Source organism: Mustela erminea, chromosome 4 (genome assembly GCF_009829155.1).
Source record: "Mustela erminea isolate mMusErm1 chromosome 4, mMusErm1.Pri, whole genome shotgun sequence".
NCBI classification, from domain to species: domain Eukaryota; kingdom Metazoa; phylum Chordata; class Mammalia; order Carnivora; family Mustelidae; genus Mustela; species Mustela erminea.
In genome coordinates, this window is record NC_045617.1 from 116751563 (window position 1) to 116767104 (window position 15542).

Genomic DNA, 15542 nt, shown 5'->3' on the forward strand with positions numbered 1-15542 from the left:
GGCAAAGCCCCAGGGCCCTGGTTCCCCCTGGCTTCCTGACCCCTCACCCTGGGCAAGTCTACTAGCTTTGCCAGAAACCCCCAGGTTTTGTCCACCCTATGGCCCAACCCCTTTCTGGCCTACTCAGACCCTGCTTCCGATTCAGGAGGGGCTCACTGCTCGGGAAGTGTGAGGGAACTTGCCTCACTCAGGTTCACAGGTTCGGCAAAGATGTGAGCTGGATCCTTCTCCTGCAGCAAGTCCAGTGTGGTCCTCAGCAGCACGTTGAAGGGCATCAGCTCTAGCTCCATGGCAGCCTGCTGGACCTTGACCTGTGGAGAAGGTGGAAAGAGATCAGGATATCCCTTGCTGAGAGGCACCCAACAACTTCTTGATAACTTAACTTTCGCCAATCATGTACAACAAATTTTCAAAGGACATAAGCTGACCAGTATATGAGGAGCAATCACCCAGCCCTTGGCCCAGAAATAATGACCAACAGCTACCACTTTGTGGCTGTTGTATCAAGCACCTATGTATCAAGCACTATACCAAAAACTTCCAATAATATGTTAACACTTTCATAGTCCTTCTTAAATGCCAAGTAACATTCTAAACATTTTATATGATATTTTATATAAATACAAGCATTTTATATAATATAATGAGGTAGGTACAGATGAGGCATTTTACAAAGAAGCAACTGAAGTACAGCCAGAGTAACTGGCCTGAGCTACACAGCCAATAATGGGCAGAGTCCGGATTCAGTCCCAGACAGTCCGATTCCAGTGTGTGCTCCTGACTACTATGCCATGCTGCCTCTCTAGATTACCTCAGTTTATCATCACACTAACCCTGAGGGAGAAATGGTTATTATCCCCATTTTACAAATATGGAAACTGAGGTTTGGAAAGAGGAGGACGAGAAGTCACTAACCCGACAAGAAAGGATTTAAAACCAGGTCTGACTTCATCAAAAGAGCACACTGATGATTTAAAATGCGACCTGGGCCAGAATTCTCACTTAGTATGCTGAGATATTGATCCCACTGGCCCTTCGGGCATCTGGGTTGGCTGGGGATAACAAGGGCCTGGAGGATTCCCTCCTCAGGGAGCAACAGCCTTGTGCATTTATAGTAGTATGTTGCACAAATGAGATTTTCTACGTATGCCCTAACATTACAAGGTTGGGAAGCCATGGATTAGGCTATGAAATGTTCCTTCTTCCTGGTGACATCAAAACAGGCCTGTCTGCTTCCTTTTCCCTTTTACTTCCCTGAACTGGAGGCAAGAAGCAAAGCTCAGCTGTGGGACCGGGCCTGAGATGGCACAGGCAGTTTGAATCCATGGAGAAGTCCTGAGATGCCCTCCAAGCCACCCACACATGCTAGGTACAGCAAGAGCTGCCCAGTCTCTCAGAAGCCTGTAGCCTCTGAGAGAAGGGCTTGTGCTGGGGCTGAACAGTGAAGGAAGGTTTGGACAAAGAAAGAAAGGAACATCTTTAACCCGGGCCTCTGAAGCATACAAGTAACAGCTGCTATGCCTAGACTGAATAGAACAGTTTTGGCTTGTCATTCATTCAATTAATAGTATTTACTCTCTGCCATGTGCAGAGTGTGCCAGTGGACACTTCAGAGAGGCAAAGATGATCGGTAATGATGAGGACACCAGCTGACACTTCAATAGCCCCTATGATGTGCCCAGGCACTGTTCTAAGCTCTTTATACATACTGATATATCGCCTCTTCACAACCTTAGGACATGGGTTCTATTATTCCCCCCATTTTATAGTCAAGGAAACTGAGGTATAAAGAGATTAAGCAACTTACCAATGTCACATGAGCACTAAGTGACAGAACCAGGACTTAAACTCAGATCATCTGGTGGCACAGCTCATATTCCTAACCCCTGCGTTACACTACCTGCCTCAACGTTCCCCATGCTTAGATGCTCAGACCCTCCTTGTCTAAAGGTTGGAAAATTTCAATTAATCAAGACCATAAATGTTTTAAGGGCCAAGTGAAAACCTTTGGAAGCTCCCAGGCCAGCAGTGATGCCCATCAGAATGGCCTGAGAAGCTTTTCAAAATACTCAAGATCAGACTCTGTCTGAGATTTTCTGAGTCAGAAACTCCAGGTAATATAATAAGCCTCTGCGTGAGGCCACCAGATGCTGAATCCCCATGGTTAGAAGCCATGTGCAGCATCATACCCAGTACAGACTAGCAGGCCTTGGAGCATCCAGTGCTGAGCCGGAAAGGGAGGAAGTGGACACCAGGCAGAGGTTCCTGGCTCTCCTGATGTCACACTGATAGTGGGAGAAAGAGATCTTGAATAAAAGACCCGAGGCTGGCAGCTCTTCCCCACCTGTTCCCGCTTGAGCTTCTCTCTTTTGCGAATCAGCTCAATGAGCAGCCGTGCCCGCTCCAAGTCATGACGGAGCTTCTGCCAGTATTTTAGCTCTTCCTTTACTGCACTCGTCTTCTCATCTTGCTCTCGCTGCAGGAAGGAAGGGAAAGGAAGGTGGAGCTGGAGACCCACTTCATGCCCGGAGTCCTCTCAGTGTTCCAGCCTCTCAGGGTCTCGAGAGGTAAGGGCCCTGCACCCTGGTTGAGCCACATTCCCGAGAACCTTTCTGCCCCTTCTCTGCCCCATGACTCCCTCCTGAGTTCCCCCAGCCTTGCAGCAACATTTCTTAACTGCCCCAAAATAACCACGGCTGGAGTGAGAGCTAGGACTGCTTCCCTGCCTCCTAAGGATGCCAGGGGGCAGCTGTGCCCCTTGGGGCTAGAAAGAGTTTCAGAAGGAAACTTAACAGACACCTTGAACTGAAAGAATTTCACCCTAGAGCTGCCACTTGGCTAGAAAACAAAGTGAAGTTCTTACTACAAGCTTGTACTAACTAACTTGAACATACCTTAAAATACCACCAGCACCAAAAATCATGATTCCTACCCTAGAAGAGGTTACAGTAGAGTTGGCGGAAGAAGAGGCACAGGGTTTGACACACAAGGGCATAGCAATATAAACATAATAAAAACTCAAGAGATACACTGAATATAAAATGCTGAGAGGATATAAAATAGAGAGGATCTGAGTGTGTTGGAGAGGGCCAGGGAAGGCTTACCATAGAAGCAATCTTACTAGGGTTTCACATGGTGATGGACATAAGTGAACAAAACCAAGACCACAGGGAAGAAGTATGAAGGCAGAATTAGTGATTCTTTGCTTGATGAAAAAAATAGCCTGGCCAGAGCAGAACAGCTAGAGAACCACAAAAGCCAAGGAATATCTAGGAATTCAGCTGGTAAGAAGCCTCAACTCCAGCAAAGCACCTGGATGTGGCCTGCCCAGAAAGGGGAATATATTCTGGAAAAGGAATATACTGGAAAATGGTGTGTAAGACAGTATCCGTCACACAGCAAAGAAAGAATTAGAGGTAGAAGACTCCCTAGAAAGCTATTTCTGAAATTAAGGGGGTGAAGGGCATGGGTGAGCAGAGGAGCTGTGGCATGGGGACAAAGGACCACATACTGATAAACTCCTCCCAAAACAGCATAAGAGCTGATTGACTGTGGCTTGTCGTGGAGGAAAAATCAAAATTAACTCCAAGATGGGGAATGCCAGAGGTTAGGAGAGAGAAGGATCCATGTCAATAATGGGGAGGGGCCTCTGGATGGCCCAGTCAGTTAAGCAACGGGCTCTTGATTTCGGCTCAGGCTATGGTCTCCTGGGATAGAGCCCCATGTTAAGCTCCACACTCAGTGGGGAGTCTCCTTGAGGATTCTCTCCCTCTGCCTCTCCCCTTGCTCTCTCTCTCTTAATAAATCTTAAAAAAAAAAAAAAGGAAAAATACATTTACCAAGAGGAAGGATGATAATGAATTCAGCTTCCAATAACTGAATTCTAGGAAACAGTATCTACGTGGACATCTGTGGGGCCCCTGCCCCAGAGGGACTGAGATCAGAAAAAAGGAATGAGGACAAGACAAGAAACATGGAGCTATTGCCACACTTCCTTATAACTACTGAGAGTATAGGAGCTCTCCCAGCAAATGGGCAGCCAGTAGAGCCCCTGGGAATGTTATTACAGAGGAGTAAAAAGTCGGGTCAACACAAGGTGCAGCCAGCCACATGGAGGAGGAGGGAAATGGGGTCACAGAGAAGCTCTAAGACGAGGTGATCCATGATTCCATGATGTCAAATGCAGCACCATGGCCAATATGGTGAGAATGTGAGGTACAGCTTGCTGGGCTGGAAGGAGGTGTCTGATGTTCTAGAGGAGCCTACAGAGGAGCAGGCAGACCACTTCAAGGAGTGCAGACTTGCACTTCAGGACTTTAGGTAAAAAAGACAAAGTGCAAGCAAATAGAACTCAGAGGGCATAAGAGTCACATAAAAGACTGCTTCATCTCTGGGGTGGTGGTGTGGAAATATTAGAAGGCAGAAGTAATGGAGCAAGTGAAAATAGAAAAAGAACTAAAGACGGTTGAAAAACAAAACAAGAAAAAAAAAACCAGGAGGTCTCCAACCAATTCAGTAAATGCTAAACGTGCAGGAGCTCTGTGGCTAAAAAGCTACCACAACTGGCCAGGCTCTGTGCAACAATTTAGATGGCATATTCATGTGTTTTCTACGAAACATTTTTTGGCAGATGTCAGTATAGTGTCTTAAGGAAAGTACTCCTTGTCCTAATTCATGCAACCCGACTGCCTGGCCCTCATTCAACCCACTTCTTCTTTTCTGCCACGTCTATGAAGTTTTCCCTATATCTATGGAAAGCTGGGCTTGCTCTCTACTCTCCCCTAGAATTTGCTTCAAAGTCAAGCCTCCCCCATCTAGAAGGAGATGCTGTCTGGGCCCAAGAACTCTACATGCTGGAGGTCATGCCTGGGAGATGCCACCTGGAGGGGTGACCGCCTACAGGCAAAGGCTCTGCAGAGGGCTCAGGGAGGGTGCCCCAACCATCCCTCCTCCTCCTTCACACTCCACCTCCTCTACCCCTTCGATCACTTCACCTACCTGCTCGGCGTTTCTTTGGGACTGCAGGTGGGAGTGCAGGCGCCGGATGAGAGGGACGCCATTCCGTGCCTGCCGCTTCAGTAGCCAGTAGTTGTGAAGCCGCTGTATGAATTGGTTTTTCCTCTGAAAGGAGAGACCACTACAGATCTTGTTCAACCTTGAGTAGAGGCACAGGGAAGTGAAAGACAAGGTCAGTGGGCAACCCTGATTACAGCCTCCTTTTAAACCCCGTTTCATTTCTGAGCCTTATATATAAAGGAAGAATAAAGTGGCCAAACGCCTCACCTCAGAGAAAGGCTTAAAAAAAGACAGCAAAGTTAAGCAGCTCAGATTCGGCATGAGATAGATGTATCACTTGATTTTCCATCTCCTACCTTATAGTCCTGATTCTCCAAAAGAATACTTTTCCAGGAATCCTGTTTCCTACGGTCCTGGATCCTGAGAAACAGGCCTGTGCCCTGAACTCTTGATAAAGGCAGCAAAAGAGAGCAGGGACTTAAGTAAACCGTGGGCAATGTGGTCACTACTTCCTCTGCCCTGTGGCTGAGGGTCCCCCCAGATCAGGGAATAATCCACAGGCAAGCTGGAAGGGAAACTACTAGAAGTACACCAGGCTACTGCTTTCTGAGCTCAGCTGCAACATCTTGGAGCTGTCTGACCTCTGGTTTTTCATGAAAGATCTCAGCAGCTTAAAAAGGTCTAATTTTGAACAAAAAGAAAAAAAAAAGTACTGGATAAGAGGATGGAGAATCTGCAAACTTAGCTGGCTAAACTAACCCAATAGAGGTCGTAAGGTCAGGATTTAAGCCAATAATACGTGGGGCAGCGGTGGGGGCGGGGTGGGAGAGGTGGGAGTGAAAGGGGCAGGAGTTAATGAGAGCCTGTAATCTTTATCCTACTAGCCCTGTTGTAAGATTGGTAACATTAGTCTCACAGTAACAAAAGATGGAAAGGCAGCTTAGGAACAGAGGCTGGATGAACTGTCAAAGTCACTAATGCAGCTAGGAAGCTGAAGGAGCTGGATGGGATGTGAATCGATGATCTCTCTGCTATAGCATCCTGTGTCCCAAAGTTGGCTCTCCACAGAGGAAGCAAGGCCTCTGTGCCCCTGTTGGGTTTCCTCCACTTTTTCTCTTCATCTCACTCCACTGAGAGGAAGGTAAGTGTGGCTAAACAAGAAAGTAGAAGCTATGGGCATGGTGGGCTGGACACTGCTCACCCAGGCCCTGTGCCTTTCCACAGTCAGACATTCCTGCCCCAAAGCCAAGCTTACGAAATCAAGGCCTAGGCCTTTCCCCAGAGAACAGATCCCCCACCAATGCCCATGCCAAGCACACCTGCCCAGATGCAGGCAGTCCCCTCCCTCTACAACCTCTTGGCCATGGAGGGTTCCCACAGCATCTGTGCAGGTAGGGAAAAGAATAATATAACAGCAGCAGCAGCAGTAGCCACCGTTTATTGAGCGCTTACTATTTACCAGGCCCTGTGCTAAGTGCTTTACTTATACCATCTCATTTATTTCTCACAACAACCCTATGAGACTCATTTACAAAGAAATAAGGCTTAAAAAAGTAACCTGCCAAAGGTCACACAGGTAATAACAGAAGCATTCAAAGCAGGTCTGTCTAGTTTTTTCTTAGCCAGCGTGCTGTGCTGGCCCCTGCAAGATACATCTATCAGAGCACACACAACAACCAAAAAAAAAAAAAAAAAGTCTAGTCGCAGGACACAGCCACCCTAAGGATGTTACTAAGCACGGACCAGCTCAACAACAGGGAAGAGTGTAGCCAAAAACAGCTCTGTGACTAAAAGACGGTTCCAGTTGACTGAATTCTAACTCCAGCCATGGATTGCCACAAGAGCCTCTCCCCTCCTACTCTCTTTCCACGACTGTGCCTCCTTCCCAGACTGACAAGTCTGGGTGTGTGCTCCCCTTACAACAACTCATTCCCTGCTATCCTCTAGCACACTTTCCTCCCTATCCTTTTCAACAAGAGAAACAGGCCAACAGGAACAGAGCCTGGAGGTATCATGAGTCCCAGCCTGTGGTTAGGTTCTATGCTTCCCACCTGGTTCCAGCCCTTTGAACAGGACTTGGCATATAGTAAGTGCTCAATAAACAACTCATTGAATGAATAAAGGAGTGAACAACTTTACCTCCTGTGGCAGCAGTTTCTTCATCTGGGGGTATGGGAGAAGGTGCAAGGACTACATTAGATCAATAATCTCCAAGATTCCTTCCTGTTCTAATACTGTTTACTTTCTAAAGAATATCACCCTTCAGATGAGCATCCACTGGGAAATCTTTCTGATCTTTTGCTTTTCTGCCCTCCAACAACTACTTCATTGATGGTCAAAAATAGGTACAATGGTCCCTCTATAGACTCAGTAGGAAGCAAGGTGGATTAGCTATACAGCTGAATCGAATGAGCCTGTTTCCCCTAAATCTAAAAGCTTCTCAAGAAGAGAAACAGAATGTCTTCCCCACACCACCACCCCCTCACATAAAGCCCCCATCATTCCCAGAACAGAGCTTTCAGACAAGAGACATCCATACTGACCCCCTGAAACAGTGGTTCTCAGTCCTATCCCCACAGGGGCTTTTGGTAACATATGTGGGGGAGTGTCTGAGTTTGTCACAAAGCCCATGCAATGAGGGAGGGGACGCAAATGGCACTTACAGACAAAGATCAGAGATGCTAAACATTGAGAAAGTATAGGACTGTCCTAATAATGAAGAATTGTCCTGTCCCAAATGCCACTTGTGCACCTGTTGAAAAATACTGTTTTAGACACCCTTCACCTGGGTTTCTAAGCAACTAACTGTCTCACCTGGAAGCAAATGAAACACATTGCTCTCAGGGTATAATCAAAACCACAAACCAGACCAGGGTCCAAAGGAGAAGTCTAAATTTGACAGCACAGAAGAGAACAAACGTTCACCAACCATGCTTGGGGAATGAGGTCCTGGCTCAGGACCAATACCAGCCCAAAAAGAAACCATCGGTCCACGGGGAGCCCTCCTGGGCAGGCTTACCTATAAGAGGGTATCTGTGGGACAGTGACCATGGGGACAGTGGAGGGCGTATCTCGGCCCACTTCCTCCGGCTCCTTCTTGATCTTCTGCTTCAAAGTCATCTTGTTCTTCTTGGGCACCCCCTTGAGGGGGCCACCCACCCCACCTTGGCCTTCATCTTCCTCCTCCTCTTCCTCCTCTTCCTTCTCTTCTTCCTCTCCACAGCCTTCCTTCAGCCCTTCCTCATCCCCAGTCTCACTGAGGCTCCCAGGGGAGTCCCCCTTCCTCCTACCAGTGGCAGCTCCTGGCGGTGAATGGGCCTCACAGTAGGCAGTCTTGCGTACTGTGAAGATGGTGCCGTTGAGGCTGGTCTCACGCATGGGCTCGATCTTCATGAAGAGCCCAGCCCGCTGTGCACATGTCACATGGAAGGCTGTGTAGCAGTTTACCTTATGGCACTGGATGGCTGCCCCCAGCCCCTTCTGCTTGCAGATATAGCAGGTGAGTTTCCAGCGGGCAGGTGGGATGTTGTCGATGCCCTCAATGGGCTCCAGGAACACGGTGTTAGCGAAGCAGACTTCAGGGATCCAGATGGCACACACCACGTGTGCCCAGTGCCCATCGCTGGTCTGTTTGAAGGCGCCACCCTTATTGGGACAGAGGACACAATCCACAGGCCGGGAGGGAGACTGCAGGCAGCAGCGGCAGAGCCACTGGCCCTCGGGGATGTAGGGGACACCATAGCATTCCTGGTGTACAGCCAAGTTGCAGATGTCACAGAAGAGAATGACGTTGCTGTTGTGGCATTCATCGTCCAGACACACACAGCAAAAGGCATCTTCATCAATAAGCGACTGCTGGGCCCCACTGCTGCGACTCTCCAAGTAGGACTCCTTCTCAAGCCGGTCTACCAACAGCTCAAAGGTGTCTGCTGACACCAAACTGTGCCCATCTACACGCCGCTTCTCATTCACCATGTCCAGCCAGGCAAGGTCCTCCTCATCCATGTCATACTCTACCTCTGCATCCAGGTCTTCGGGTGGCTTCTCGATGTAGCGGTAATAGGCAGCAGGCAGCGGGGGGGCTTCTGGCTGGCTGCCTGAGTCCACCATGCGAAAGCTGGGTTGTGGGAGGTGGAAGGAAGTGCCGGACGCATGCTTGGAACAGGACTCCTTTTTCTTGCCCTTGGAGGAAGGTTTTTTGGACTTGCCAGGGAACTGAGGTTGCTCACTGTTTTCCTTGTTGCTGTTGCATTCGGTGATATCCTGGGCGGTCAGCTCATCTTCTGTGATGATCTTGAGTGGGTCATAGATGCTAATTCGATGCAGGCGTCCATCAATGTCCACCTCGACAATCCGCTGGGCCTGGGCATATGTCAAGGTTTCCCGAGTAGGCGAGCACTTCAGACTGTAGGGGGATGGGGAGCGCCGGCCCTCGGCATTCTGCCGCGACTTCCGGCGAGGCTTCCTCATGGCACCAGGGAATCAAGGGAACAGGCCTAAGGAGAAACCAGGAGACTGGGCTAAAGGTTCAGGCATGCACTCATTTACCCTTCCACCTGAGTGGCCACCAAGAAAGAAGACTGTCTCTTCCCTCTGTCTGAACATCCTGTCCCTCAGACATCCACACAGCTTGCTCCTTCAAGTTTGTTTTTTTGGTTTTTTTTTTTTTTTTTTAAACAAACACTGCTTCTCAATGAGAGCCTCTCCCACCACTCTTCCCTAAAACTGCAAACCTCTTTCATCCTGCTTTACTTTTCACTGTAACACTCACAATTTTTTATTATGCTATGTTACTTGCCTATTTATCATGAATGTTTGCTTCCTTCCATTAAAAATGTAAGCTCAGTGGGGCACCTAGGTGGCTCAGTGGGTTAAGCCTCTGCCTTCGGCTCAGGTCATGATCTCAGGGTCCTGGGATCGAGCCCCACATCAGGCTCTCTGCTCAGCAGGGAGCCTGCTTCCTCCTCTCTCTCTCTCTACCTGCTTCTCTGCCTACTTGTGATCTGTCACATAAATAAATAAAATCTTTAAAAAAAAAAAAAAGACTGCCTTCAGCTCAAGTCATGATCTCAGGGTCCTGGAATCGAGTCCTGCATCAGGCTCTCTGCTAGGCAGGGAGCCTGCTTCCTCCTCTCTCTCTCTCTCTCTACCTGCTTCTCTGCCTACTTGTGATCTGTCACATAAATAAATAAAACCTTTAAAAAAAAAAAAAAAAGACTCTGCCTTCAGCTCAAGTCATGATCTCAGGGTCCTGGAATCGAGTCCTGCATCAGGCTCTCTGCTAGGCAGGGAGCCTGCTTCCTCCTCTCTCTCTCTCTCTCTCTCTGTCTCTGCCTGCCTCTCTGCCTACTTGTGATCTCTCTCTGTCAAATAAATAAAATCTTTAAAAAAAAAAAAAAAGTAAGCTCTGTGAGGGGAAATATTTTTGTCTATCTTGTTCGCTGCTGTATCCCCAGGACCTGGAATGGTGCCTGGCTCTTAAGTAAGCACTAAATAAGTATTAGTTGCATGAAAGAAATGCAACATGCCTGCCTGATCCCTGCCCTCCAGGTGCTCCATCAAATTAAAGGGACAGAAAAGTAAAGAGATCATTACAGTACAACATGGGGAGACATCTAAACTTCTAACGATATACATAAGGCTGTGGGATAGCTAACTATGGAAGAGGAAGGAGAGGTCAAGGGCTCAGAAAAAAAGAAAACAAGAATAATATGCACTTGCAAGCTCTGTACATGACCAGTGGCCCCATCATAGGATCAAAAGCTCATTGGTCTAGAGCCCTCCCCCAACCAATCTTACAATGATCAAAAAACCCTATCTCCTGACCACACCCAGAAATGAAGAGGCAAAAGCACCTGAAATGTCTACTATGTGGAATCTAAAGACTTCAAACTACAGTATGCATGGTTTTCTCTGGAAATCACAGCACTGAGGATGCACTGACTAGTACATCTCTAAGCAGAAACACTGGAAGTTCTAGGAGTGGCCCCAAGTGGCACTGAGTTTTAAGTGGCCTATCTGGGACCCTCACTGGACCTACAGCCAAGGTGACTGGGAATACACCTGAGGTAAACTCTCAAAGCATTTTGTTACCTCAAAAATACTTACATCTAATCTACCCTTGTGTAGCAAGGATAAAGCCCTGAAGTTTCCCACATCACTCTTTGGGTAAAGGGAACTATGACAAGCCCGTAAGGAGCTGTGGTAGCAGTTACTGAGGCCATCACTACCAGGAAAGACATTAGGGGATATGGTACCCCAAGGTGTGGGCAGAGACCTGGGAAGGTACGCACAGTGAGAGGATTTCGAAGAGAAAAAGAGTTTGTCACCTTGGTTGCAGGATCTACCATTTTTATCTATGAAGTAGAGACGATGATAATTTAGCACACTTTTGCAAACTATAAATCCCTTTTCCTTTTTTTAAAAGATACTATTTTTTTTTTTTTTAATTTCTAAGTAATCTCTACCCCCACTGTGGGGCTTGAACTCAACTCTGAGATCAAGAGTTGCATGCTCTACCAACTGAGTCAGCCAGGTGGCCCAATCCCCTTTACTCTTAAAATTTCTCTCCACTAGTTTGGGAGGCAGAATAGCTTTTATCATCTCCATTTTACAGATGAAGAAACAAGCTCAGAAAAGTATCACTCAACCCAAAGGTAGTTGAGTGATAAAGCTACAATTCAAACCGAGATGATGGGTTGAACTCATTTCACTGGGAAGAACACCACAGAGATGCCATGGTCTAGAACGAAATGAGTCTCTGGGGCACTCCAGGTGCTAATCTTGGCCCTGTGTGACCTGGAGAAAGTCACTTAATCTCCCTGTGCCTCCAGACTCCACCAATAAAATGAGAATAAAATCTACCTTTTAGGGGTTGCCATACGCTAATAAGGTTTATTAACATCCTTATTTAAAAGGTTTTCCAATCCCAAGGTGTGACTGAAACAAACAAAAACAACTTGGCTGAGGAACAGGGCCAGGCAGGGACACACCCCAACAGAATCATCACAGCAATTCTGTCCAGGTTTCAGAGGCCCTTGGCCACTATATGCCTGACAAATGTCAACTCCCTGGGGGTAGTCCCAGCCAAAAGACCTGCTTCATTGTCCCCACACCCACCCGGCCCTCCCCTCGTGGGAAGGGAGATCCTTGCAAAGGTATGAAAATCTACCTCAACACTAACCAGAAATAGTTTAGACAGAGGGTATGGAGCCTCCTTTGTTAAAGCGCTGTATATTCTTCCTCCCTACCTGCTACCTCCTTGGCAGCCTGGGTTAGCCCTCATCCAGGCAGCAAGTATCTGTGGAGAACCTCTTGGGTCCTACCCCTGCCTCTAAACACTGGAAGGGCAAATTCTGGAGAGGGAAGGGCTCCTGCTGAGGAAATGAGTTTCGCCCACAAGGAGGTTACAGTCCAGTTTTTTGGCGGGATTTTCTCAACCCACACAGCCGTTCCCACAAACACCTCCAAATACCCCCAACACCCCCGGGGGCTCCTCAGCACCCCTAAGCCCCCACTCGTCCATCCCACCCAGGTCCCCAAAGAACGAGGAGTTTCTGCAATTAGGCTGTATCCCCTGCACCCCCACGAGAGACTCATGAGACAGGGGAAAGACTCAACTAAGGCTCTTGCTCCTTTAAAAGGGCACCTCTTCCAGAAGAATCTTGACCCTTCCGAGGAGAAAGGAGGGAAATAACATCTCCACCCCTGAGGGGAGGGGGCGAGAGCGCCAGAGACAGACTGACGCGGAGTCCGACCCTCAGACAGAGAAAGCTAGCGCCAGCGAACCAGCGGGGCACAGAGGCGGGCGCCCATTGGTCGTCTCACCTGCCCGTCAGGAGGAACCTGGGGTGCAAGGGACGCTCAGGGGGTGGAACACTCCTCTGGTCTGACCAATCGGAGAACATGGCGGGGGCGGGGCTCGGCGGCTCGCCAGCCAGGGCCAGGGGGGAGGGAAACAAGATGGCGGCTGCGGGAGGGGGTCCTCGCTTTTCAGCTCCCCCCTCACCCGCTTCTTCTTCCCCGCCGCAGCCCTCGCTCCAGGAGAGCGCTTTCGCGCCGCCCCCGCCCCACTCGGGAAGCCCCCTGCTTCCCTCTCGTCGCCCCCCCACCCGCGCAATCCCTGGTCCCCGTAGGCCCCGCTGCCCCCGCCCTCGCTCTGTCCGGCCCCGCTGCCACCCCCATTACCTCAGCCGCCGGCCCGGCCCCACCGTTCGGGGCCCCTGGGCGCTGGCGGGCCAGCCGTCGAGCAGGTCGGCGCGGCCCGGGGAGCGGAGCGCGACCTCCTCCCGCGCTGGCCTCCGCGGCCACTGCCGTGCCCCCTCCCGGCCCGCGCTGGGGCCCCGGCCCGGCTGCCGCCGCCGCTCCCGGGGGAGGAGGGGGAATGAAGCCGCTGCCGCCGCCGCTGCCGCCACGGAGCCCGGCCGAGGGGAGGGAGGGATCAGCCCCCAGGCAGGATCCGCCCCTCCGGCCTCCCCCCCGCCACCTCCACCCCTTCCCTCGCTCCCTCCCTGGCTCCGCGGGCTCTCCCGCTGAACAGGAGCTAGAGCGCGAAAGAGCGGGGAACGGGAAGAAAATCCCCCCGCCCGTCCCCGGCGCGGCGGCGGCCGGGGCGGCGCGGAGAGGAGCGCGGAGCCGCCGCCGCCACGGGGCACCGTCCCCCGCTCGGCCTCACGGTGGCGGTGCGGACGCGGTAGGGGCGCCGAGCAGAGACGGGGTCTGCCCCCGCCGCGGCCAAGGCTCACCCCAGCCAAGCCTCCGCCGCGGGGCGAGCCCCACAAGGGAGCGGGGGACGTTGGGGTCTGCTTGGGAAAGACGGGGATTCCCTAACTCTTTAGAGTGCCCAGTCGTCCCCTCCCCCTGTCCCTGCGGAGAGGTGACTACGGTTTGGGGCAACGAACCCCCTCCCGGAGCTAGAGGGCTCCTCCAGAGGTTAAGCCAGGGCAGTCATTGGAGTCAAAACCGGCCTATAGTTTCTTGAGGTGCAGGTGCCTGCATTACTCCCAGAAAGTCGCCCTTCCTCCCCGGCCGTGCTCTGGTCCGGAGGACAAAGGTCTAGCGATGTCCATCCCCTCCCCCAGTGAGGACAGCAGGAAAAGACCCTCTGTTGTGTACAGGTGCGCATCTTGTTCCCTGTAGGACATCCTTCTTAAGAAAAAGACCTGACTTTTCGTTATGTGCTATTCTCTCCCTATGTGTTTAGAAAGAGTAAACATAAAAGTTTGACAGTCTACTTAAGGACGTCTGATAACTCGTTTGTCACTGTAGACATGGGAAACACTCTCTCCTTAAACCTGATTTGGCTAGGAATCGGTTAATTTAATGCAATAAGCGGCTTTCTAAAAGACTTGACAAATGGCAACTTCAGACTTTCAGATGTAATCAGACTGGCTTTGTCTCCATAAGTAAATTTAAGAAGAGGAGACGACTTTGCCACCCCCCCCTTTCTCCTATAAATCAGAAAGCTTACCTCATATGACTGAAGTCTTAAGTACCAATATTTAATGATGGCGTAAAAGATGTATGGATAGACTGCCTTTAAATGTGAAGATGAATGACATATTTTGAAAGCGTTTCCTCTGCCCGCGCTGGTGGTGTAGCTTGGTGAAGCTTCTCACAATTTCTTGCTTGGTTATGATGATCAAGGACACCGATTCTAGAGTCAGAGGATGAAAGATAGTCTTAGGATGCAAGTCTTCCAAATGTTTAAACGGAGCGTACTGCGACTTTTGAAGTATAGATGTTCATTACCCTAGGAATTTAAAAAATTGTGTTTTGAATTTGAAAATTTGATGAAAGTAAGGAATCTAATTTGTATTACAAAGATGTTTTTCCTATTACACAGTAGCACCTTGTAGAAGTGAAAACAGTGATAGCAAAAATTCTTCTGTTGGCCAATTTTCTGAAAGAAAATGGAGTGTCTTGTGGAGCTAAGCAAGGGCAGGGCAATGTTTTGAAAACTGTGATGATGGAGGAGTATGAATTAATGTCAAGTGTTCTAAAGCTAGGGGGAATAATCATTTGGAGGGAAGGTGTAGATAGTATCAAGATGATTAATTGTGGAAGGGAAAGCCCCAGAGGCAAGATACTACTACAATTACTGTTAGTTAAAGGGGGGGGGGGCCTGAAAACTAAAAGAAACAAGAATACTGAATTTCATTTCTTGTTCTTTTAAAATATGAGCTACATCCATTTATACATATGACTAATAATTTTTATTTCTTGGTAAGTGTTCACAGAATTTATTTAGCACAGCTCCCATCTGTGTGATTGGGAGCTCTTTTCCCACTAAACTTAATGAATAAGATACCTTGGGAAAATACATTGGTTTTCACTTGCAAGAGTAAGTAAAAAAGAATGATTTAAATGCTCTTGAAAAAGCATGAAGTTAATACATTGAATTTCCAGGTCTTTCTATTCAAAGTTTTCATAGTAAGAACTTATTCAAAGGAGTGTTTCTCTTCTATTTGCAACTTCTACTTTCTTAATGGTAACATTACAGTTGTTCACAACAACTGTAATTTGTT

The 15542-nt window shown here is 49.0% G+C and overlaps 1 protein-coding gene across 3 annotated transcripts in view; it reads right to left on the reverse strand.

Annotated features, from left to right (window-relative positions):
- Nucleotides 1-13382, reverse strand: part of BRPF3 (bromodomain and PHD finger containing 3) — a 34910-nt gene extending 21528 nt beyond the window's left edge. For all 3 annotated transcript variants that reach the window (XM_032340489.1, XM_032340490.1, XM_032340491.1), the window contains exons 1-5: nt 13204-13382; nt 8036-9512; nt 4999-5155; nt 2345-2476; nt 183-311 (exon numbers count right to left, since the gene is read on the reverse strand). In XM_032340489.1, the coding sequence (XP_032196380.1) occupies nt 183-311; nt 2345-2476; nt 4999-5155; nt 8036-9486 (1869 nt within the window). In that variant the 5' untranslated portion in view covers nt 9487-9512; nt 13204-13382. The remainder of the gene's footprint in view (nt 1-182; nt 312-2344; nt 2477-4998; nt 5156-8035; nt 9513-13203) is intronic.
- Nucleotides 13383-15542: the final 2160 nt, after the last annotated feature.